The 20,509-nt window shown below is 35.8% G+C and overlaps 6 protein-coding genes across 6 annotated transcripts; 2 read left to right on the top strand and 4 right to left on the bottom strand.

The window, feature by feature from the left end:
* Positions 1 to 69: 69 nt before the first annotated feature.
* BX664DRAFT_326924 (uncharacterized protein) lies at positions 70 to 1,732 on the bottom strand. Its single transcript, XM_051544321.1, has one exon. It carries the CDS (start codon positions 1,616 to 1,618, stop codon positions 122 to 124), a length of 1,497 nt encoding a protein of 498 aa, XP_051403883.1. The 5' UTR covers positions 1,619 to 1,732; the 3' UTR covers positions 70 to 121.
* A 753-nt stretch (positions 1,733 to 2,485) lies between these two features.
* On the top strand, positions 2,486 to 7,500 carry BX664DRAFT_383900 (thiamine diphosphate-binding protein). Its single transcript, XM_051549143.1, has 2 exons — positions 2,486 to 5,090; positions 5,192 to 7,500. The coding sequence occupies exons 1-2, from the start codon at positions 2,589 to 2,591 to the stop codon at positions 7,466 to 7,468; spliced, it is 4,779 nt and encodes a 1,592-aa protein (XP_051403882.1). The 5' UTR covers positions 2,486 to 2,588; the 3' UTR covers positions 7,469 to 7,500.
* A 266-nt stretch (positions 7,501 to 7,766) lies between these two features.
* On the bottom strand, positions 7,767 to 10,235 carry BX664DRAFT_326922 (uncharacterized protein). The gene is made up of 2 exons (XM_051544320.1): positions 9,650 to 10,235; positions 7,767 to 9,537 (listed from the first exon to the last, which is right to left on the bottom strand). Exons 1-2 carry the CDS (start codon positions 10,007 to 10,009, stop codon positions 7,918 to 7,920), a joined length of 1,980 nt encoding a protein of 659 aa, XP_051403881.1. The 5' UTR covers positions 10,010 to 10,235; the 3' UTR covers positions 7,767 to 7,917.
* Positions 10,236 to 10,377: 142 nt separating this feature from the next.
* On the top strand, positions 10,378 to 12,928 carry BX664DRAFT_326920 (YjeF N-terminal domain-containing protein). The gene is made up of 9 exons (XM_051544319.1): positions 10,378 to 10,519; positions 10,644 to 11,020; positions 11,108 to 11,150; positions 11,242 to 11,402; positions 11,481 to 11,832; positions 11,904 to 11,984; positions 12,096 to 12,320; positions 12,388 to 12,576; positions 12,667 to 12,928. The coding sequence occupies exons 1-9, from the start codon at positions 10,405 to 10,407 to the stop codon at positions 12,873 to 12,875; spliced, it is 1,752 nt and encodes a 583-aa protein (XP_051403880.1). The 5' UTR covers positions 10,378 to 10,404; the 3' UTR covers positions 12,876 to 12,928.
* Positions 12,929 to 13,443: 515 nt separating this feature from the next.
* On the bottom strand, positions 13,444 to 14,800 carry BX664DRAFT_364408 (uncharacterized protein; the record flags this gene model as incomplete). Its single annotated transcript, XM_051548421.1, has 8 exons — positions 13,444 to 13,655; positions 13,720 to 13,874; positions 13,978 to 14,040; positions 14,151 to 14,155; positions 14,319 to 14,422; positions 14,496 to 14,530; positions 14,621 to 14,666; positions 14,782 to 14,800. 8 exons carry the CDS (start codon positions 14,798 to 14,800, stop codon positions 13,444 to 13,446), a joined length of 639 nt encoding a protein of 212 aa, XP_051403879.1.
* An 893-nt stretch (positions 14,801 to 15,693) lies between these two features.
* BX664DRAFT_326896 (uncharacterized protein) lies at positions 15,694 to 16,396 on the bottom strand. The gene has a single exon (XM_051544318.1). It carries the CDS (start codon positions 16,295 to 16,297, stop codon positions 15,830 to 15,832), a length of 468 nt encoding a protein of 155 aa, XP_051403878.1. The 5' UTR covers positions 16,298 to 16,396; the 3' UTR covers positions 15,694 to 15,829.
* Between the last annotated feature and the right edge of the window lie 4,113 nt (positions 16,397 to 20,509).

Below are 20,509 nucleotides of genomic sequence, written 5' to 3'. Positions count from 1 at the left end.
GGTTACTCACTTGTCATACTATTCTTTATAATTCATGATGATAAAGTTTCAACAACAAAAAAAAAAAAAAAAAAAAGACAATGTGTATTTTTTTTTTATTCAATCTAAATGAACTAAGTAACTAACCAGTAGCCTCTATATCCTTCCAACGTAAAAAAGATTGTTGTTTAACATCCATCCATTTCCATTCCCGCCAAGAATCATTAGGCCATTGCACCAGATTGTCATGATTCACACAAAGAAATCCTTCGAGCCCATTCCATTGTTGTATGGCTTGTTCCAAATCCTTGCTATGAGTTTGTTGTAACTTGAAAGCTACATATTGGATGGCTGGATACTGATGAGCTAAATGAACAATATCAGTCGTCGTGAAGGGTTCAGTTAAACCATCCAACAAAAGCACCTCCAATTGTTTATTTTTCTGACCAGTGCAAAGATAGTCAATAAAAGCTTGTTGTTGTCGTTTCCATGCATCCGTCCAATGTCGTGTCCCCCGTCGACCTCCATGTAATTCAAACCATGTCATTGTCGTTTTCCAAGTATCCAAAGCCTGTATCAATGTTGTAAACTTTATCCTTGTCCAACCGCGTTGTGTGTGACCATCATCATCATCATTGCCAGTAGGATGCACTAGGCCAACAGAAAGATGAGTTAGAGAAGGACATCGATGTATCAATGTTTTCAATGCATCATCCGTCATAGAATCCGGGCAATCAAATCGAGTCAAGTCATATCCAGAAATATGTGACACCACATGATTCATCACCAAACGAGGTATCATCATTCTTTTGAAGCCTATCCAATCTAATCTTGTTAAATCCAAATCCATCAACCCTTGAAAACTCGTATCCGTTTTTTGTTTCTTTGATATACCATCAGTCACTATACAAGAGTCCAAGACAAAGGTGATCAACCGTTGTTGTTGTTGTTGTTGTTGTATTTGTATCCATAATTCTTCATCCAAGTCGCATCGTAAAAGTGTCATATGTTGAATCATCCGACAAGATTGTAAGCATATTTGAATCAATGGCGAGCTCATTGAATCTAACCGCACCGTGTGAGCATTGGCACATAGAATCATCATGGGGACGAATAATGAGGTTTTGCGTGTATCATTCCAGTGAACATGACCTAATTTCAACGTTTCCAGAATGGGTAATTTTGATATCGTGCTGTATCGTCTCGAAGATTGGAAGAACAAGGGATTCATGTTGAGATTCAGGTGTCGTAGGCGCTTGCAACCATAGCGAAGTACTCGATGATGCAAAAAACAAGAAGCATCTATTCCAGTAGCACCAGCCAGAGAGAGTTTTTCCAATTGTGAACATTGTAACAAGATATTGATCATAGCATCATTATTGATTGTAAAGCAGTTGTACAGATTGAGTGAACGTAATTGTTGACAATCGATGGTAAAGTCCAATAAAAGTGTATTCCGTAACACATCCTTTCTTTGTAACATGGATAAATCCAAAGAATGTACGAATGAAGCATAATTGATTCTAGAGTAAAAACTTTGGTTGAGGTTATGTTGTCGTTGACGTCGCGTTTGATTAAATAGATTGTTGCAGGCTTCTAGTCTTTTGATATCAGTGAATATCAAATCGTGATAAACCATAGCTGCTGTTGCAAAAAGCCAATCATGATTGGGTGGTTCTAAGAGAAGATGATGAAGTTCATCATGTTGTAAAAAGGAAAGAATATAATGAATTAATTCCAAAGGAAGAGGAGGAGAAGAAGGCATTGAAAGAAAAAAAAAAAAAAAAAAAAAAGAGGAAGATTTTTTTGACTTTCCGCTTGCTTTTACCTAATGCGAAAAAAAAAAAAAAAAAACTTTTTTTTTTGTTGATTGATTTTTTCCAAACATTCTTTTGATTGGATAGACATTTTTCCTTGAGTTAGTGAGGGGAAAGTATGGATTCAATACCCGATGGCGTCAAAGCTTTCATAGGGACCAATTGGGATGAAAGATCAATGGATTTGTCATTTTGTTGATCCACATATAATGATTTGACTCACCGATCTACACAAATTAGGTCCCATCTTTTTTTTTTTTTTTTTTTAATAAACAAACAAAAAAAGATTATATTACAATTAAGAAAAAAAAAAACAACATTTTTATGATGATGATGATGATGATGATTAGTATATAGAAATAAATTAAAAAAGAAAAAGGTAGATTTCTGAAATGACGTTATCAAATAACGCAATAGTATAGATCTGGCGATGTGTTCTCTTCGATTTCCTTTATGCTTGGAGAAATCGGAGTTAAAATGGGCCAATAGGAAGAAAACAAAATTGTGTGCTTTAGCTTATATTGTTCGCCACCTTCACAACTTTCATCTTTTTTTTTTTCTCTTTCTTTTACTTTTTTTTTTTTCTTTGTACTTCCTTCATTGTATTGTTTTCTTTTTTTTTGACATTTTCTCCCTCCTCTTATTGTTTTTGTACATATTTACTTTTTATTTTTTTTTTTTATCTCTCTAACAAAGAAAGAAAGAAAAAAAAAAACTATATAGACTTTTTCTTTTCACTTTATTATTACAATATATTCCTTCATTCTTTCTCTTACTTCCTTGTAATATATCATGTCTCGCTTTTTGAATGGTGAACAAGCAAGTGCATTGGCTGCTCAAGCTTTTAGTGAACAAGTCTATACTTCACAAAAACAATTCAACAACACGAATGTATGGGGTCAAACTATCAAAGTCAAGGTACAGGTTGGTTCTGATCCTACTTCTTATTTAGCTCAAGCTGCTTCTGAACGTATTTTGGCTTCAGCTTTGGTTTCTTCTTCTAATCTTATCGGTGCCATTCCTCATCTTTACAAGTTATCTCATGTTGGTGGTGCTGGTACTGTCATTCATGTCTCTGCTGAAAAAGATACCAAGTCTTCTTCCTTTGCTGATTTCTCCAATGTCATGGCTGTACGTCAAAGTGGTCTGGCTTTGTTGACTTCCTCTACTGTTCAAGAAGCTTATGATTTGGCTCTCATTGCTCACGTTGCTTCAGTTCGTTCCAAAACTGCCTTTTTACATTTCTTTGATAGCAAACGTGTGGCTCATGAATACACTAATGTGGATACTGTGTCTGTGGAAACTTTGAACAAATTCTTTAGTTTGGAACAAGTGGAAGAATTCAAATCATCCGTCATCGATCAAAATCAACAATCTACTGCTTATTTGAAATATCAACAACAACAACAACAAGAAGAAAAGGTGGATGTAGCTACTATTGTACAACAAACCATGGATGAATTCGGTACATTGACAGGACGTAGATATACCAATGCAGGTTATGTGGGTCATGCTGAAGCAGAACAAGTGATTGTGGCTATGGGTGCTGGTGCTTCTGTGGTGGAACATGTGGTCAAGTCTTTGAAACAAAAAGTTGGTCTTCTCAAAATTCATCTTTATCGTCCTTTGGATGATTTAGTGGATTTGGTACCCAAATCTGTGAAACGCTTGATTGTATTAGAACCTTCTCAAGATCTGACTAGTACTTGGAATCCTCTCTTTTTAGATATTGCTGCTGGTTTTATTCAACATGATCATATCGATTTCTCAAGTGGTCAATATGGGGTTACTGCCAATGATGTATCTCCTTCTTCTATTCATGGTGTTTTTGCTGCTGCTGAAAAAAGTTTACCTCGTCGTTTTGTCGTGGACAATAAGGATGTGATTACTCCTGTGGCTACATCGGGTGTGGTGGCTGCAAATGTACATCAATTGGTGGTAGTGGGAAATGAACAATTAGCTCATTCGTTTGCTCAAGAATTCGTTTCTCAACAAGTCTATACTCTTGGTTCTGTGTCTCATGTTCGTGTTTCTTCTGTCAAGCAAACTGGTTTGATCCCTTCTTTGATTGATGATGCTCAAGTGGTGGTACTTCTTGGTGGTGATGATAGTGATGCTATTCAAGCCGTCGGTCGTCTTCATCAAAATGGTATAGTTGTGGTTTCTTCTGTGGATGGATTGAGAAATGGTGTCAAGCGTGCTATTGCTGATAAACAAGCATCTGTAGCTATTTATCAACAAGATGTTTCATTATTGGATCAAAAGCATATTGTTAAGGTTCCTTTACCTGAATGGTCTACTCTTCCCCAAGATGCTGTTATATCTACTACTACTACTACTTCTGTACCTACTCCTGTTGTTGATGTATCTGCAGTGGAAACTCCTTATATCAAGATGTTAGGTCAAGCCTTTGGTGATCGTTTGGATATCGTCAATGCCGTGAATACCTCTTCTGTCTGGGGTCCTAATGTGAATCAACCTGAAGCATCCACTCCTGAATATGGTTATGGTAAAGTGCTCTACAATGTTCAACAACGTGCGCGCTTTATTGAATCAGTGGAAAAATTAGTCAAGAGTGCTTCATTATCTGTGGATCATCAAAAGGCTTTGTCTCAATGGTTATTGGTAGTCAAGTCTCCTTCTTCCAAAGTATCTCAAATCAATACGGCTGCTGATGCTGTAATAACTGCTTTTGGTGACGATGGTCTTTCTGGTCTTGTTTCTGTTGGTGATGTCAAGGATCATTTGTATGTCAAATCCAACTGGTTGATTGGTTCTGATACTTGGGCTTATGATCTTGGTCAATCTGGTGTACATCATGTCATTGCTGGTGGAGAAAATGTCAATATGTTGATTGTGGATACACAAAACTACTCATCTACTGTTGAACGTGATCAACGCAAGAAGGATATTGGATTGTATGCAATGAATTTTGGTAACGTCTATGTGGCATCTGTGGCTGTTTATTCTTCTTATACTGGTGTATTACATGCTCTTATGGAAGCTGATGCTTATCAAGGTCCTTCTATTGTGTTGGCTTATCTTCCTACTGTTGATAATCAAGTGGATCCTATTGCATCTCTCAAGGAAACTAAGATTTGTGTGGATAATGGATCATGGCCTTTGTATCGATGGAACCCTGCTTTGGATGCTCAAGGAAAGGAACCTTTCAGTTTGGATTCTCAACGCATCAAGAAGGATTTGGAAAAATTCTTGGAAAGAGAAAATCATTTCTCCCAAATTGTGGCTCAACATCCTGATTTGAACAAAATCCTTGTCAGTTCTTTGGAATCTGTAAGTTTTTTTTTTTTTTTTTTTTTTTTTTTTTTTTTTTTTTTGAATGGAAAAATCAGATGAACTTATTCTTTTTTTTTTTTTTTTTTTTTTTTTTTTAGGATGTCAAACAACGTCATGATGAATTGAAACGCAAAGCTCGTGATGATTATGCCAAACTTCTTTCTGGACTAGGTGGTGCCAATGGACCTCCTTTGACTGTATTATTTGGATCTGATAATGGTAATGCTGAAGGTGTGGCCAAGAAAATCGCTACTCGTGCCAAATCTCGGGGTCTCAAGGTCAAGTTGATGGCTATGGATGATTATGCTGATATTCAAGAACTTGGTGGTGAAACCAACTTGGTGATTGTATGTTCTACTGCTGGTCAAGGTGAATTACCCTCCAATGGTCGTGAATTCTGGAAGGCTTTGAATGGTTTGAATGCTGGTGAAATCCATTTGGCTGATTTGTCCTATACTATCTTTGGTATGGGTGATAGTCATTACTGGCCTCGTGAAGAAGATGCTATGTTTTACAATCGACCTGGTAAACTCTTGGATGCCAAATTGGAACTTCTTGGTGCAAACCGTTTGGTGGAACTTGGATTGGGTGATGATCAAGATGCTGATGGTTTTGAAACTGGATTAAGTGTATGGGAACCTTTGATGTGGAAGGCTTTAGGTGTGAAGGATGTCGGTGCTGATGATGATGAACCCAAGTTGACGGACGACCAAATGAAGATCAATTCCAATTATTTGCGTGGTACTATTGCTGAAGATTTGCGTGATGAATCTACTGGTGCTATCTCTGAAATCAATGGCAAACTTCTCAAATTCCATGGTTCTTATGGTCAAGATGATCGTGATATTCGTGAAGAACGCAAGAAACAAGGATTGGAAAAAGCATATAGTTTTATGATTCGTGTTCGTATGCCTGGTGGTGTATCTACTCCTGAGCAATGGTTAGTTATGGACAAACTTGCTGATGATTATGCCAATGGTGCAATCAAGCTTACTACCCGTCAAGCTTTCCAATTACATGGTATCCTCAAAAAGAACTTACGGTCTACTATTCGCGGTATCAATCATTCTTTACTCAGTACTTTGGCTGCTTGTGGTGATGTCAACCGAAACATCATGGTGACTCCTGTGACTGAAATCCCTGAAGTTCATGAACAAGTTCAACAATTCAGTAATGAAATGATGCTTCATTTGGCTCCCAAGACAAGTGCTTATCACGAAATTTGGTTAGCGGATGAATTGGTGGCTGGACATGCTGTACAAGATTATGAACCTATCTATGGTCCTACTTACTTACCTCGGAAATTCAAGATTGTGGTGGCGGTTCCTCCCAATAATGATGTGGATATTTATGCTCATGATCTTGGATTCATCGCCATTGTGGAAGGCAAGAAGGTGGTTGGTTATAATGTGACAGTAGGTGGTGGTATGGGTATGACACATGGCAACAAAAAGACTTATCCTCGTCCTGCTACTATGTTTGGTTATATTCCTGCTGAAGCTGCAATCAAGGTATCTGAAGCTGTGATGACGACTCAACGTGATTATGGTGATCGTACCAACCGCAAACATGCCCGTCTCAAGTATACAATCGATGATCATGGTGTGGAATTCTTCAAATCCGAAGTGGAAAAGAGAAGTGGCTATACATTTGAACCTGCTCGTGCATTTGAATTCAAGGACAATGCGGATCGCTATGGCTGGACCAAGGGTGTGGGTGATAAGTGGCACTTTTGTATGTTTGTTGAAAATGGCAAGATCAAGGATTTCCCTGATTTCCAAGTACGTACCGGTTTACGTGAATTGGCCAAATGGCATAAAGGTGAATTCCGTCTGTCTCCTAATCAACACTTGGTGATTGCAAATGTACCTGAAGCTGATTTGGAAAAAACAAAACAACACTTGATCAAGTACAAGATGGATAATCTCTCTTTCACTGGTTTACGATTGAATGCTATGGCTTGTGTGGCATTACCTACTTGTGGTTTGGCCATGGCTGAATCTGAACGTTATCTCCCTACCTTGGTGGGTCACTTGGAACATGCTATTGAAGAAGCTGGATTACATGATGATGCTATTACGATTCGTATGACAGGTTGTCCTAATGGTTGTGCTCGTCCATACTTGGCAGAATTGGCCTTTGTCGGTAAGGCTCCTGGTACTTATAATGTTTATCTTGGAGGTGGTCATCAAGGTCAACGTTTGAATAAACTCTTCAAGGAAAGTTTACGTGAAGAAGAAATCTTGGCAACTGTTAAGCCTATCATCAAACAATATGCATTGGAACGTCAACAAGATGAACCTTTTGGTGATTGGGTTATTCGTGCTGGTTATGTCAAGAAAACAATCACTGGAAAAGATTTCCATGATCTTTAGTTTTTTTTTTTTTTATGTCATTCTTATTTTATGTATACTATGTTTACACTTTTTTATTTAGTTAGATTCCTTTTCATCATTAAAAAAAATAAAATATATAATTAAATCATCTTGTTATAACACAATACTTTTTTTCTTTTTTCATGATCAGAGTGATGAGCAGCAACTTAAAATTTGTATAAAGTTATGGCATGACATGTTGTATCCGATCATGTTCCTTTTTTTTTTTTTTTTTTTTCCTCCAACAAAAACATCTTCATCATGTGAATCATCCATCCAATCAAAACCCAACAAAACTATCTTTTTTTTTAAAAAAAAAAAAATCATAAATATATATATTACATGAATTGATGATTTATTTGTACATAATGGATGAATAATAAATAAATATGTACAACAATAAAAAGACACACATATATATATAAAATAATCTAATCTAAATCAAATGATCAAGAATCCACCATATCTTCCAATCGTTTTAGGCGGGCAGTACGTTTTTCCTTCTCCAATCGTTTTTCTTCTGCTTCGGCTTGTCGTTCTTCATCAGTGACGGGGGGCATACCAAGTTGCATCCTTAAAGATTGGATTTCCAATGTCATCTTGGCCAATTTTGTATCCTTTTGTTGATTGTCATTTTTCAATCGTAGCATGTATTCATAGGAGTGTTGTAAAAGTACCACCTTGCTCATCTGTTTGACCCGTTTTTCCCTTTCCAGTCGTGCAGTTTTCACATCCTCTTCTTCTTCCTTTTCATCATTTTCCATGCGTTGTAATTCATCTTCGGCTAATAATGCTTCCAAAAGTTCTGCCCGTAAAGCATCAAAGTTTTGTTTTAATGTATCTCGTCGTCGTTGTTCCGCTGCCTTGTGTGCTGACCGCCTGTTTTCCATCCCTGACTGAATGTTGGTGTTGAAGTCTATTCCAAGACTCTTGGCTTTACCTTCACGTAACGTTTGGTAATTGCTTTTGGATGCCAGAATCGTTGCCGCTTCGTGTTCATCAATGGTGGATAATCGTTGTCCATTGGGTTGTAAAGAGGGTGAGATCAATGGCTTCAATGCTCGTGGGGAAGATGTCGTATTATTGGGAGAAATGATCGATGATGATGATGGAGATGACATAACTCCTGGTGTATGAGGACGAAGAGCGGCTGGTGAAACTAATGCTGCAATTCCTTGATCAAAACCACTAGAATGTCGATGATGTGATGATGTGCTAGGTAATAATGCTGGTGGAGTAAATGCTGAACGTGGATATGAGATACGTCGTTTTTTCGTTGAGGTTGATGATGCTTGTATAGTTGTTGTTTTCTTAACAGTTTTCTTCTTTGATGTTGCAGGTTCCACAGAAGGAGGAAGCATGGCGTCAGGAAGAACCATCATATTATCCACAATAGATTCATGAGGAGATACCATCCCTGGACTAGTATTGTTGTCATTGTGCATCCCATTGCCTAATTTCATTAATAATGAAGGAGTTGCTGGTGCCAAATTTTGAGAATTGTGATAACCTGGGACAGATCCTGATGCGGTTGTCTGATGGAAAGTATGATAACTGCTTTGGTTGCTCTGTACTGGATGCATGCCAGGAGATCGAAGATGAGTGGTGGGATTGAACTGAGGACTGGACATGGCAATCTTGTGACGTAAAGATTGTTTGGGTTTGCTGATGGAGGAAGTGGAGTTCGTACTAGATGTGTTGCTATAAGGATGATGGTGGATAGTTGGTGATGATGATGATTGTGATGTTGTCACTGTCGTTGGTGAAGGTGAAGTAGATGATGACGATGATGATGGTCCTGATGTGTGCTGCATATGAGATCGAAGTTGTTGTTGTTGTCGTTCAATCATAGCCAGTCGTTCCTCTAATTCTTCAGAAGATTGTCCATCTTGTATTGAATGAGTATTCATGATTGAGTTTGCATAGTAATTATTGACTTGTTGATGTTGAGATACATGTTGTTGAGGGCCCAAAGCTGGTGATGTTAATGGAGAGAAGTTGGTGTCGCTACGAAGATTGGTGTAGTAATTAGGAGGAATAGCAGGTGAGATCAACGGGGTAAAGAATTCCTTGATAAAAAAAAAAAAAAAAAAAAAAAAAAAAAAAAGATGAGAAGAGGTTAGTAAGATGTCGGGTCAATAATTTGCCTTGATTTTCTTCAATTCATTTCAATATATTTACTTCATCCTCATTATAATCAGTAGATGTTGGTTGTTGTAAAGGTGTTTGATACTCATGGACATTGATATGCATGGGTGACATTATATTGTAATGATGATTGCCAATACTAGTTTGGGTATTGCTTGCTGAGCTCTTTGGTAAGCCATAGGACGAAGATTGAGGATCTTGATTGGCATGTGATTCCATGGAAGACGAATGTGGTTGGACGTCTGTGCCTGTTGTTGAATGAAAGTTGGTTGGATCAATGAATGCAAAAAAGTCGGAATTGTCTTGATCAAAATTATCATTAGTTTCATTGTTGTACCCTTGTTGTCCCATTGCTTCTTTGTTGCTATCGAGATCAAATGAATTGAAGTTCATAATGGAAAAAATCACACTATAAAATGAAGTGTTCTATCTAAAAGTATGTATGTATATATGTATAACGTATATATATTTATATATATAATAGTAGAAATGAGTATATATATATTTTAAGTATAAGTGTGTTTAAGTTAAAAGAAGAAAAAAAGAAAGCATCCCATTGATTTAAAATTTTCTCTTCCCTTTTTTCAACCCAGTGAAGAAAAAAAAAAAAAAATTAAAATTAAAACACCGTTGACCAGTCAGGCAAGTGACGCCAGCCCAAAAGACCATAAAAAAAAAAAAAATAAGTACAAATGGGATCTTTCTTTTTCTTTTTCTTTAACTCTTTCTTACCTTCTTTTTTCTTGGTTTTCTTTTTCTTTTTTTCTTTTCTTTTTTTTTTTTAGACAATGGCGGAAGCTTTTATTGGTTTTCAGGTATCACTTATACTACACTCTGGCATCAAGCTTGGTGGAACTGTTGCACACATCGATCCAAATGCACAGCAAATGACACTCAAAGATGGTAAAAACTTAGATATAGCATAGATTGAACCTTTTTGGAACACCGTGGAAAATTTTATATACTTGAAACTACTTTATTAAAAAAAAATATCATATACTGAATAATATCCATTTCTTTGATATAGTAACACTCTACTTTCCTGGACAAGCTTCTCATCGCACTCCTATTTATGGCGTTATTGGAAAGGACATTGCCGACTTACAAATTGTACAAAGCTCGAGCAAAAACAACACCCAAGATTCCTCTCAGCATTGGCAACCTCCCATTTTACCTGTATCTTCACTCTCTCAACCTGTTAACTCTTCTTCCCAGTCGTTACGCCTTCATGAAGATTCTAAATGTACAAATAATTTAGACCAATCTGTTGCAAATAAGACACCTTCAATGACTTCTAACACCACAACAACCACAATAGTATATTCTTGTGACGAAGTGTTACAACCTTCTAGATCATTGCCACAGAAACAACATAATCAACCTCGACCTCAAGAGAATGGGAAGGTAAAACAATCACTTGAATCGATATAAAAAGACTTGTAATGCAATGTAGAATTCCCTAATATAATGATATTTATTTTTCCTCCTTAGGTCAATGGGCATGTCAAACCAACCAAGTCAATGTCTTGTACAAGTAGGTTTATTCCCTTTTTTTTTTTTTCTTCGTCACTCTTCTACTGTATGAATTACTCTTTATTGACCTTCTCCTGTATTTGCTCTGGCAGCTGATAGAAAATCTAAGCAACAATCGAGACAACATCGACGACAAAACGTGAACGCCAATGGATGGGCTGATGAAGATGTTAATGAATTCAAAGAAGAAGAATTCGATTTTCAGGCTAACCTGGATATGTTTGACAAGGCCAAAGTGTTTGCAGAAATCAGGGTATTATTTTTATGAAATTTTAGTTGCTTGTCTCATCACATCAATTAATGAATCCTTTTTTTTTTTTGTATGTTGTAGGAATTTGATGAAACTGCTGCCGAAACATTATTAGTTGCTTTGAACAAACTCCCTCCAAAAGCATTAGCCAAACTCACACCGAAGAAAGTGAATTTGTTACCTAGTGAAAATGTATTAGATAAAGTCTCAACACCAATAGATAGCGACGATAATGATGACGGTGGTGGTGGTGGATGTGGTGATGAAAGCGATAATGATTCTGAAACAACTGAACAAAATCGAGGTCAACAACATCACGGTAGGAATAACTCGTCGACAATGAAGAAATCAGTCAAAATCGTTACTGCTGTTGATGGTACTCCATGTCCTCTAGTATCTCCCTTACAAATGGCTCATGCTGAACACGAATGTTGTAAGAATGAGAAAAAAAAATTATTTTATCAAGATATATAAATATGATGCTTTTTTTATTTTTATTGGTAGTATCTGTTATTGGACTGAATGAAGATCAAATGGTTGAAAATGGTGGTAGAGGGACTTATGAAGTGGCTCTCAAGATTTTAGGTAATTTGAAAAAAAAAAAAAAAAAAAAGAAAAGAAAAGAAAAAAACCTTCATTGAGGTACGCTGAAGAAATGGTCTCACAACTTCCTTTTTTGTTAAATTCTAATCATAGCTAATGGAAAGTATGAAGATAACAACGATCGTTTATTGATATTGGTACTTGCTGGCAACTCCAAGAATGGTGCTTATGGATTATCTACAGCTCGACGATTACTCAATCATGGATATAATGTCGTTGTATGTATGGTAACTGGTGAAAATTCCATTTGTGCAGTGACAGAGCGTCAAAAAGTGATGTTGGAAAGGATAGGTGGAAAGATTTTATATGATGTTCAAGGTAAAGTTAAGGAATCAGAGAATGGTGATATATACAAGAGTAACTTTATATCTTTTGCTTTATATAGGTCTTTCACAAACACGTCGACCGGATTTGATTATAGATGCAATGCTAGGATCTCAAACGAAATTAGTGGATTTACAAGATGAAAGGATGGCTTATCTTAGTATATGTGATATGATTCAATGGACCAACAACAATAGTAGAACACCTGTATTGAGTATTGATTATCCAAGTGGGGTGGATGCAAGTACTGGTAAGTAAATGCAACATGATGATGAACACAAAAAAAAAACGAAAGATGGAGGCAAAACTAACAATGACCTTCTTTTTTTATTATTATTAGGTCAACATCATCATCCTATACATTACATTCAACCTCATTGGACAGTATGTCTTGGTGCGCCAAAAACAGGATGTATTTCTACAAAGGTGACAGGTGAACTTTACATGGTTGATCTGGGATATCCTCGACTCTGCTGGAAAAAGGTTGGATTGAAAAGTCTTGCCATACCTTGGGGTGCCAATTTTGTTGTTGGTTTGAAATATTTATAGTTTCTATCGATCTTAGAATAAACTTACTTAAAAATAGAACCTATTTAATTTATCTATTTGGTTTTTTTTTTTTTTTTTTTTTTTTTTTTTTTTTTTTTTTTTACTTATTTATTTGATCAATAATTTTGTTGATGTGGATCATATAATTATCACTTTCCCATGCATTTCAATTTTATCCAATAAAAAAAACTCTTATGTACGTAATGGATGTTGTTTCCTAGTCAACCGGAAAGAAGAAATACAGCAAACGCTGTATAGAGAGGATGAATGATCGTATTGATGATAATCAAGTAATACCGGGTACCATTATATTCATTTATTTCGGATATCAGGTTGAAGGTGGGAGATAAAGAGAGAGGAGCGTTTTTTTTTATTATACAGGTTTTGCTAGAAATGGATATGTCAAAATGGAATAAGTATACTATACTGAATGTAAGATAAAAAAAAAAGAGTACATAATGATGTGTAGCATATATATATATATATACGTGAGTGTGTGTGTATGGGTTTTTGAGAAAAGATATATAAATATATAGGTAATATAAAAAGGATAAAAAAAGAGGGATAATCATGAAAAACAACATGTTCTTTCTTTTTTCCTAGTCCTTGTCCGCTGAGTCATCCGCCGTAAACTTGAATCACCAAATTGGACACCACTACCACTACGTTCGGGATCAATTTGACCAGTTTCAACTTTACTGAGAATAGACCTTGCACATTTGAAAAACAGTTCTTCCACTCCGTCACCAGAGAATGCACTTGCCTCCAGGAACATCATTTCTACATTAAAAAAAAAAAGAAAAGATAAGCACCATGGTACTAAATGTATTACTTTCTAATTAACCTTGTTCTTGTGCAAATCGACTTGCTTCTAGATAGGATACTTCACGCTCATCCGCTTTATCAGTTTTGTTACCAACCAGAATCATCACCATTTCTGGATTGGCTAATTGTCGTACATCGTTCAACCATGATCGAATCCCTAAGAATGTCTCTCTACTAGAAATACAAATATATGCATAAATTAAGGTCATCCGTCAAATATATTATTCCACATTCCCATATTTTGATTCTTTTTTTTTTTTTTTCCTTTGTTACCTACTTGCAAATATCATATACGACTAATGCACCGGCTGCCCCACGAAAATAACTTTTTGTCAATGATCTAATAATAAAAAAAAATAAAATAAAATAAAGGTTAGTATCATCATTGATTATATCTACTGACGTATCTCCTTTTTTTTTATGACGTTATGAGTGACGCTATACCTAAACCGTTCCTAAAGAATAAGAAGAAGAAGAAGAAGAAGAAGAAGAATATAAAGTCAATATTCACGTGAACAAGAAAGAGTTCAAACACTACACCATTAATATATATATATATATATATATATATATATATATATCACTACCACTAATCCAACAGAAAACTTGAATACTTACTTGGCCAGCCGTATCCCAGATCTGTAACTTAATAGCCTTATCAGCAATATGAATAATACGTGTTCCGAATTCCATTCCTATTGTGTTCACAGAGTCTTTTCGAACTAAAGACAAAGAAAGAGCAATCCATTTCAAATACTATTATAAGAAGGTGATACTATGATTGAGGATCCTTACACTGATTTTCCAAAAAGTGATGTAGCAGACATGATCTAAATAAATAAACAGAAATAATAAAAAAAAAAAAGTAACGGGTCAATTGTTTCAGTAAACAAGGATAAATAAAAAGTTCATATACATACTTTCCTGTCCCAGAGTTGCCCACAATAAGTAGTTTGAACAAAAAGTCTAATATATGCGTCCCAATATATTTTGATAAATGTAGAGAAAGAAAAAAAAAAGAGTTAATATGAATGAAAAAGGGTAATTTTTTTTTTTATATTTAACTTTAGTTTAATATTACCATATGCATCGGCAAGCATAGTCGTGCTATCATTAAATAAAAAGGCAAGGCGGAAAAGAAAAGAAAAAAAATGGAAACAAGGAAAAACTGTTTTTGAAGGCACAATCCCCCCCGAGAAAATTCAATTAGCGGAGTTCGGTCAAATCAAGAAGAAAGGTCTCTTCCAACCTTATAAGCAGTTTTACTTTATTCATTTCAATCAAGATAATATATGGCCTATCATGTAATAGTCTTATACTCATTAACTTGGATACATTTTGATCATTGATGATTTATTTAAATGATTGTATTTCAAATAGAAAATAAATAAAATATTGAATGTCACAAAATATTGATTACAATGATTAGCAGAGATTAGTCAAACCCAATTCTTTTTTTCTTTTTTTTTTATTAATATAACAAAGATTGATATTATCATTTATTTCTCTATATGATGATATCTTAAACATCATCACTAAAAGCAAATGTCATCATTTTACAAATGAGCGATTATTAAACTCAAAGGTATGTCAATATTTATGGGTTTATAACTGTCAGGCTTAGATCTGTCTAAAGATAATACATTAAAAAAGTAAATGGATAAAAATGATTAAAATAGAATGACATTTAAGAATAAATGCTTATTTACAATGATAATCGATTGAAAAAGAAAAAATGATTTTGTAGAAAAGTTTGTACTTTGATTATAGATGGGAAAGAAGGTACACTCTTTTTTTTTGCATAAAGCATTATCATTGGATTTTCTTTTTTTCCTGGATCTGTGGTAAGAATGTTGTGGACTAAGTTATTTCCCCCCCCCAAAAAAAAAAAAAAAAAAAAAAAAAAAAAAAAAAAGAGAAACGGCATTTAAAAAAAGAATTGATGAGTGATCGTTATAAGATATATGAAATATGTACTTACAATTAAAAATTTCCAACTGGCACAAGGCACAGTGAACATATCCTCAACCATTCCAGGATGGGATATGTTACAAAAAAGAGAAGTTGTCGTATAATCACAAAATATTGTTCCAGAAGAGGTAGCCCAAGATGCAGTTGTTCATTCATATTCAGGAGGAGGAAAAGGAGCGGTGGAACGGAGACGGCATAGAACCATATAACTCTTGTTGTAGTCCAGACATAATCATGTTCATTGATGCATTGGCATCCCGTGATCTTGCAATACATCCAAACTTCTTACCAATGCATTCAGGATTCACACATATGACTGTTCCAAGGTTAAGCTTGCCAGATTGCTTGCGAGGATGGTTCACAACGTGATGACAAAGACAACACAGCTTCGTTGTTCGATATTCGTCAGTGATGAATACCTTTGATTGCTGTTCAATAGTGGCGATAACATCGATATGACTACGTCGTAGGAAGCCTTTGATCCTTGAACCTGTTCCACGACCGGCAGCGCCATAGAAAAACTTGAGATCGACATTGTTGTTGATGGTAGAAGTAGCCGCAGAGTGGTGATATTGTATCCTATCCCGGTGGTACTTCATAACATGGTTTAGACCTCGTTGCTTCATTCTTGGTTGCGATCGTCGTTGTTGTTTGCACCATTTTCCTTGATAAAATGAACGAAGCTTGTTGGCATTTTCCCGTTGTTTCTACGATTAAAAAAAAAAAAAAAAAAAAAAAAAAAAAAAGAGGATTACTCGTATGAACTTAATGATACTTTAGTTTTTTCTTACCTTGTGTTTTTTGATAATTGCCTCTTTGTTGTATGATAATGCCACGTTAACTGCAGAATCAGCCAGATCAGCTTCAGTTTGCATAATAGTATCATCGTTTGCCTATCAAATAAAAAATAATCATTATGAAACGTCTTTGGATTTATTTTCTGCTATATCTTCTCTTACCTTCTTATTATTCATCTTTGTTCGAGACCTTTTTGACATCGTCTTATTATCGATATCCTTGCTGCTGATGGGAAAAGTCGGTAACTTCATCATTGTCCTGATGCTGCGGTCGTCGTCAAGATCCATTTCCTGAGAGAATTGTTCGAGAGGTTGGAAACGGTTGTCAAGGGACAAATAGAAGGATACTTTTTGTTTATCAGCATAAGTAGTTTGTACCATCGTTGAAAGACCAGGATCACAGCCTACTAAAAGTTGATCTGAAGTGGTTGCTTGAAACACTGGTGAAGTATTAGCGATTATTGTATCATTATCTTCAACGTAAGCTTCTTCAAATGCTTCCTTCTTTTCGTCTTTCAATTGACTTCGATTGTTCTCTATTTGTAAGAGCTGGGATATCAATTTGTCACGTCGCGCCTTCATTTGAGATCTACTCTTTATCAAATCGTTTTTGCTGGTTGATGATGAAAGCAAAGATGATATATCGACCTGGGCCAGCTTCTTTCTTTTATATCGCTTTTGTCGTTGTTGCTTTGTCGATCCGCCAATATTGCCTGATCCAAATGATGCCGCCATACTGTTCAAAGTATTGGTGATCTTGGAAATTTCTGCATTCACTTGTGCCAGCTCCGTTGTTGGTTCTTTCATATTGTCTTTCAACTTGGATAATTGCTCATCGACCTTCAACATCTTGCCATCACCAGAAGAGGGTTGAGTCTTTTGTCGCTTGCTTGTATCCGTTGTTATCACCACTTGTTGCTTTCGTTTCCCTTTTCTGTCGATTTTACCAGTTGTTGCTGCTACTGATGTTGTTGCTGTAGATGATGTTGCTACTGCTGATGTTAGTGTTGATGTTGTTGCTGTTGTAGTGAGAGCCATATTCTTTTTGATCTGAATTCGAACCACACCAAATGTTGTAACGATCAGACGGTAATCAAAGGAATATCCGGATATCTTTCGACAAAGTTCTTCAATAAATGGTAGGTTGAAGAAGGCACCAAACATAGATTTTCGTTGTTCCGCAGCTTTTGCTTCACTAGTAATCACATCACCATGAAAGAATACGTCGAATCCAAGTGAGTTCAGAGGAGCAGTTTCGCCAGCCTTGATCCGTTGTCCACCTTGTCTAAATTTTAACAAGCAGAACATATTGTAAAGAGATCTTGCATCTAAGAAGATTGCTGCCAGTGTCGACGGATTTTTCGTTGGTATCGGTAACCGTTGAAATTTGCGATAATCGGTGATATAGAGAATTGAATTACACAGCAAGATGAGAGGGTACTGGAAGATCGGATGTTGGTCCACGCTTTTGTTATATGAACGAGGTAAAACAAAAGGTAGAAAAAAATGATATAACTTGAGGATAATGGGAACTTCTATTTCCTTGAGTTGGATGTATTTGACATGAGATTGAAGAAGTTCGGCATCAGCATTTTCAGGGAGGGAATTCTTCAGTAGGAGGGCCTTCAATAGTCTTGTTAATTTCTGTAAACGTTTCGCGGATGGCTCATTGGACAAGAGTGTTGGATCAATACCGGTATCAGTGCCTTCTCGGGAAACAGAAGGTGTTGTGGTGGAACCAGTAGGTACAGTAGTAGTAGCAGTAGTAGTAGTAGTACTAATAGTAGTCTTCCTTAATTCAATCGCTTGTTCCAATTCTTGTAAATGACGCTTTTTCCCTTCTAGAGCTTCAGGATTCAGAATATGATCATGCTTTTGAATGCGATGGATACGATTTTGGTCTCTTCTTCGACGACACAACAAGGCGTAAGTTGATGACTTTGGTTTGCTAAAAAAAAAAAAAAAAAAAAAAAAAAAAAAAAAAAAAAAAAGTTAATACTTAATGATACAAATCGCTAATCATCATCATAAACTAATTGCTCTTTTTGTTTTTACCTTGGCTTTTTTGATTCAGTTTTCGTTTCCTTTGTCGTTTCCTTTGTTGTTTCCTTTTTGTACTTGGTGCTGCTTTCTTCTTCTTTATTTGGCGAGAGATGGCATCGTAAAAGGACATAAAGAGCCTTTCCCAAAATGTAATCAGTCAACTTGCCTTCATACATGATTTTGAGGTTGGTGGCGTACTGGGTGACGTATGGATGCATGATTGAGCCCATTCCAGGAGGTGATGGTGTGATTGTAGCATCTTTCACATCATCACGGTTGAAATCAAAGAAACCAGAACGTTGGGGTTGCAAGGAGGGCGCTGGAATGGACGAGGAAGATGAAGGTTCAGATGGAGCTGTTGATGTCGATTGTTGAGTGGATGTACTGGATGTACTGGATGTAATTGAAGTAAGCATCTGCTGTAAGTGACCGCTGGAGTAGAGATCTGAATATTTTCGACCATCGATGGAGCCATTTTTAAGCATCTTGTTTTTCAGATCACTTGAAGGTGGAGACACTGTCAAAGGACTATCCATAGTGTTTCTTTGCGCTTTTTCAGGTATAATTCCCATGATGTCAACAGGAGGTCCACTATCATAGAGAATATATCATTAAATCTCTTTTCAGTCAAATATATAAAATGGTCTAACTTACGTAGTTCTTCTAGTTAAGTCCAATGCCAAAATTGTTGAGAGATCCATCATTTTGTCAGAAACAACTTCCCGGCAACGATCAATAGTGTTCATGAATACTTTTTTTTCGTCCACTGTCAAATCGGTTCTCAATATTTCTGTCAATGGCCTTGATATCACTTTTATACTGGGTGTTGTGTAGTTGAATTGAGAGCTGTCATCATCACCATCACCTTCAGTAATTGATGCAAAATGTTCATCCAGAGCATGATCAATATTGTCGTCCAAGAATGTGAACCAGAGGGCAAAGAAGTCGATAGCTTCGGTGTCAACACACTGTCTGATGTTAGAGGTAGTAACGGCACGCTGTTGTGGATGTTCTATCATAATGGTCATAGTAATAATAACAATAAAAAAAAAAAAAAAAAAAAAAAAAAAAAAAAGTTAGTTAAGTCATATGACCTCTGTATTAAATATTTACCATCGTTGTATTTATTGGCAGTGTCCTTGTAGAGATCTCTCAGTCCCAGCTTCTTTCCTTTCTTGCTTTGTTCTTGCTTCAAAAGATCCACCTTGAATTGTTCTTTTCCTGGCTGCTTTTTCTTTCCTTTCGTCTTGTTCTGCATGGTCCTGATTGTATTGGCTAGTCGAATGGGAAAGGTCAGTTTCATACATCTGATACATTCTGCTTTATCCAGAGGTGTTGCTTGAGACCCTTTTCTTCTTTGATCTTGAGTGTGAAGTTCAGCTTTCCGATATGTTGATTGATCAAAACGGTTTGGCTTTAATCTTGCCATAACGAATAAATCAAGGGAAAAGAAAATAGATGTGTCCTAAACGATAATAAAAGAATAAAAGAGATATAATAGAGTATAAAGAATTGTAGTAATATGTAAAAAAAAAAGAAAGAAAAAGAAAGTGAAAAAAACTGCAGGAAAAAAACAGGAAAAGGAAAAGAAAGAAAGACAAAAAAATGCATCAGAAAAAAGAGCACAGACATAAGGCGGAGATGAAATTTCTAAATTAGGTTACTCCCACTCTTTGACAAAGAGTCAATATATACAAGATAACGGTTGATTGATTACGAAAAAAAGGTTTCTAATATAGTCTCTTTTTTTTTATGCATAATGATAAATCTAGAAAAGAAATGGATGATATTCGATTTCTTATATTTTGTTTAAATATGATATGATGGTGTATGATTTTTGTATGATTTATGATCTCGATCGTAGCTTGATTCATACATTGTTTAAGCGTTATTGTACCAACATTCGAGTAGAAAAAAGAAAAAACTATAATTAGTTTTTAATATTTAGACTTCCTTAATGGAGTTTTACGAATGATCATATCTACATTCGAAACATAC

Source organism: Halteromyces radiatus (assembly GCF_025201355.1).
Source record: "Halteromyces radiatus strain CBS 162.75 chromosome Unknown BX664scaffold_2, whole genome shotgun sequence".
NCBI lineage: Eukaryota > Fungi > Mucoromycota > Mucoromycetes > Mucorales > Cunninghamellaceae > Halteromyces > Halteromyces radiatus.
The sequence above is the reverse complement of the archived record's forward strand: the minus strand, read 5'-3'. Positions and strand labels throughout refer to the sequence as shown.

Excerpts from the sequence above, each read along its gene's own strand:
- BX664DRAFT_383900 (XM_051549143.1), top strand. The coding sequence starts at position 2,589 with ATGTCTCGCTTTTTGAATGGTGAACAAGCAAGTGCATTGGCTGCTCAA. Across the intron at positions 5,091-5,191 it reads TTGTCAGTTCTTTGGAATCT|GATGTCAAACAACGTCATGA; the intron begins GTAAGTTTTTTT and ends TTTTTTTTTTAG.
- BX664DRAFT_326896 (XM_051544318.1), bottom strand. The coding sequence starts at position 16,297 with ATGAAGCAACGAGGTCTAAACCATGTTATGAAGTACCACCGGGATAGG.
- BX664DRAFT_326920 (XM_051544319.1), top strand. The coding sequence starts at position 10,405 with ATGGCGGAAGCTTTTATTGGTTTTCAGGTATCACTTATACTACACTCT. Across the intron at positions 11,403-11,480 it reads AAGTGTTTGCAGAAATCAGG|GAATTTGATGAAACTGCTGC; the intron begins GTATTATTTTTA and ends TGTATGTTGTAG. Across the intron at positions 12,577-12,666 it reads TGGGGTGGATGCAAGTACTG|GTCAACATCATCATCCTATA; the intron begins GTAAGTAAATGC and ends TATTATTATTAG.
- BX664DRAFT_326922 (XM_051544320.1), bottom strand. The coding sequence starts at position 10,009 with ATGAACTTCAATTCATTTGATCTCGATAGCAACAAAGAAGCAATGGGA. Across the intron at positions 9,538-9,649 it reads CTGATTATAATGAGGATGAA|GAATTCTTTACCCCGTTGAT; the intron begins GTAAATATATTG and ends TTTTTTATCAAG.
- BX664DRAFT_326924 (XM_051544321.1), bottom strand. The coding sequence starts at position 1,618 with ATGGTTTATCACGATTTGATATTCACTGATATCAAAAGACTAGAAGCC.